Source organism: Marmota marmota, unplaced genomic scaffold (assembly GCF_001458135.2).
Source record: "Marmota marmota marmota unplaced genomic scaffold, marMar, whole genome shotgun sequence".
Taxonomy (NCBI): domain Eukaryota; kingdom Metazoa; phylum Chordata; class Mammalia; order Rodentia; family Sciuridae; genus Marmota; species Marmota marmota.
Genome location: NW_025999895.1, coordinates 1,977,996 through 1,981,155, shown reverse-complemented (window position 1 = coordinate 1,981,155; position 3,160 = coordinate 1,977,996). Strand labels below are relative to the sequence as shown.

The 3,160-nt window shown below is 44.1% G+C and overlaps 1 protein-coding gene across 2 annotated transcripts in view; it reads left to right on the top strand.

Moving 5' to 3' along the window:
- The first annotated feature begins 6 nt into the window (after nt 1-6).
- Rptor (regulatory associated protein of MTOR complex 1) overlaps nt 7-3,160 on the top strand; it is a 341,575-nt gene continuing 338,421 nt past the window's right edge. For both annotated transcript variants that reach the window (XM_048797491.1, XM_015504082.2), the window contains exon 1: nt 7-687. In XM_048797491.1, the coding sequence (XP_048653448.1) occupies nt 526-687 (162 nt within the window). In that variant the 5' untranslated portion in view covers nt 7-525. The remainder of the gene's footprint in view (nt 688-3,160) is intronic.

The window sequence follows — 3,160 nt, the reverse complement described above, 5'->3', positions numbered from 1 at the left end:
AGACTGCTCGCGCGAGACCCGAGGCGCGCCGAACCTGTTCCCCTCGGCCGGGGGCCTCGGTCCGGTTGGCGCAGTCGGCGAACCCGCACCAAGGGCGGGCGGTCTGCCCGTCCCTGTCCTCGGGTCTGCCGAGGAGTTGGAGGCCGAGAGCGGGGTCATCGCGAGGCCTGGAGTCTCTCGGCCCTTGACAGCTGGGCTCGCAGCCCCTCCGGGAGCTGAGAGCCTCGGACGAGCCGGCGCCGCCTGGGACCCCGGTGTGCGTGTGTCTGTGCGGAGCTCCTTGGCCTGCCCCACTTGCCACCGGCTCTTCCCTCCCCACTTCGACTTCCCGCGCAGAGTTAAGAGAAAGGGTCCCGGACTTTTTGCTGAATAAGGATCTCCGCAAACTCTCCATTCATTTATTTTCCGACCCCCCCCCCCCTTGTTTCTGTATCTTATTTCAGTAATCCTGGTACACACTAGTTTTTAAGGCTGGAGGTTCTCGAGCGCTTGCTGCCAAGGACTCCCCCACCCCCTCCCCCCCTGATGGAGTCCGAGATGCTGCAGTCGCCCCTTCTGGGACTCGGGGAGGAAGACGAGGCCGATCTTACAGATTGGAACCTGCCTCTGGCTTTTATGAAAAAGAGGCACTGCGAGAAAATCGAAGGCTCCAAATCCTTAGCTCAGAGTTGGAGGATGAAGGATCGGGTAAGTGGATTCTCACGGCACCCCTTGCACTTGGTAGTTTTTCCAGGGAAGAAAGTTCAGACTTAGAATGAGTGTCGCTGAGAAAGTGCCAGTATTATTCCCCCAGCCCCCCACCCATGTTGCAAACCAACCAAAGAGCAAAAACTATTTGATTCCAGTTTTTGGTTGAAAATGGGAAAGGCTATTTTGATTAGCTGTTATTCACTGGATGGAAACGAAATTTTAATTCAGACAATAAAAATTAAGCAAATTAAAAAATGCAGCTTTGCAAGTATTACATGTTCTTTGATATACTTATTGCTGTTAATACTTAGAAGAAAGACAACTTGGAAAAAAATTTTTCTTACCCATGTAGTGTTCAAGTGGGGTGAAGTGCAGAAGTTTGGTACAGTTATGCCAGGAAACTGGGAGACTACTGGAAAAGGTTTAACTGGTAACAAATTAATGCAAACTTCTTTTAAAGTTGCAGTGAGCTTCATCCTAGTCTTCTAAACTTTACTCCCTATATATGGTTTCTTGTTGCTGTAACTTGGACATATTTTCTCCAGTGGAAATTAGGGAGTCTAGGGTGTGGTGGGTTAGCATTTGGGTCTAGGTCTTAGGAGTTCTCATGGTGTTGGATTGTGGACAGTGACTACAAGTAGGTGGTAGGTAGGAAAGGAAACAGTCAATTTTGTTGAATCTGCCTTTCACCAACCCTTACCTATTCCCTGGTCTCCAAAGCAAAAGAGTGCTAATATATCTCACCTGTGTACACTTATAATATGTCTTTTTATGGTTTGTTTTCCTTTAAGTTGCTTTTATTTGTGTGAACATTTCAGTGGTATAAAAGGAAAAGCTAGTCTGACAGTGTGTGACTTGCTCTAGGCTTATGTATATTTTTATAGAGGATTATTGTTTTTTTTAGTATATGATGTTGAAAATATACAGGGGCACTTGACCACTGAGCCACAACCCCACCCTTATTTTATATTTTATTTAGAGACAGGGTCTCACCGAATTGCTTAGCGCCTCGCTTTTGCTGAGGCTGGTTTTGAACTCGCAATCCTCCTGCCTTCGCCTCCCAAGCTGCTGGGATTACAGGTGTGCGCCACTGAGCCTGGCTCAGTCACTCACTGTTAACCAGTGCTTCATTTGTTGTTTTGGCTTACTTTTGAAAGGTTAGGAAAATTTGTTTCATCCAAAAGCAGTTTAAAGAGTAAAGTTGGTCATTGTGAAAGGCTGTATAACTCTATCTTTTGGACATCTTTAGTACTAATTATATAGTTAAAAACATTTGTGGTTGCTATGCATATATGGAAAGAAATTTATTTTAAAGCAACTCTTTTTTTTCCTGTTCTACTCAAAGAGCCTTCTTATGTCATTCTTTTGAAATGTAGTTCCTTTTGCTACATTAAACCTATGCTCAAACTTTTTTCAAAACTGATTAATGGATATATTTTCGACCTTTTAGTTTAAACATTAATTTATAAATGGTCAACATCCCCTCAGAAGCTCTTATTAAGAAAAATAAGGATTCTGTGAATCTTAGTAACTACCAAGATTGCTATTTAGAAAAGAGCAGGTGAGAAGGTTTGCTGTTTGTGACCTGCCCACATGCACACACATTTGTGAACGGCCCAACATGCATGTAAAGGGCATGTTTATCAACGGTCCCACACACATGCAGAGTGTGTCAATGGTTTATTTCAGAGCAACAGTTTTCAGGCCTCCCTGATTCCATCCCACATCTTCCAGGCACAAGATCCATCCAAAACCAATTATCCCCATGCCCAATTTCCAGTAGGAAAACAAACTGTAATAACTATAAATTATTGTAGCAAAACACACATGGGGGAGATACATGTATTTATGTACCTGTTTAGCCACGAGTTTATGAATGATTCATTTTGAACTGTAATTTATGTACGTCTAGTTATTTATAAATTACAAGCCAAAACACTGTTAATACATGTATGCATCATTCACTATACACAGAATTAACCAAACAACAAACTAATTTGACAATGACAATATCAAACTAATAGTAACTTAGCAATTAAAATGTGATAATAGAGGTATCTGAAAACCAGACTGACTGAAAACAAAGACAAGCAATCCTAGTTGAGAATGAACATGTGCCATAGCTGGAAGGCTGGCAGATGCTGAGGGGCAGGAAAGTCTCTTGGGGTCATTAGTCAACTTTGGTGAAGCTATAATGCCGCAGTCTGGCTGGGCACAATCAGAAGCCACTTGTCAAAAGAAACTAACTTTATTTTTAGAACCACACATGCCAAACAAAACAGCCTCTCAGGAAAAACCCTCAGAGCCTCAACTGCCACCACCGGCTTTCCACAAGCCTCTCTCTCCCACCCAAGCCTCTCTCCACCTCCCACAATCCTCCTGCTCTTGAGGCTGATTGGCTGGTCACGTGGCGGAGCCAAAAAAAGTCCCCCAATGAGCAGCTCCGTGGTCTGAAAGGGCAGGGAAACAG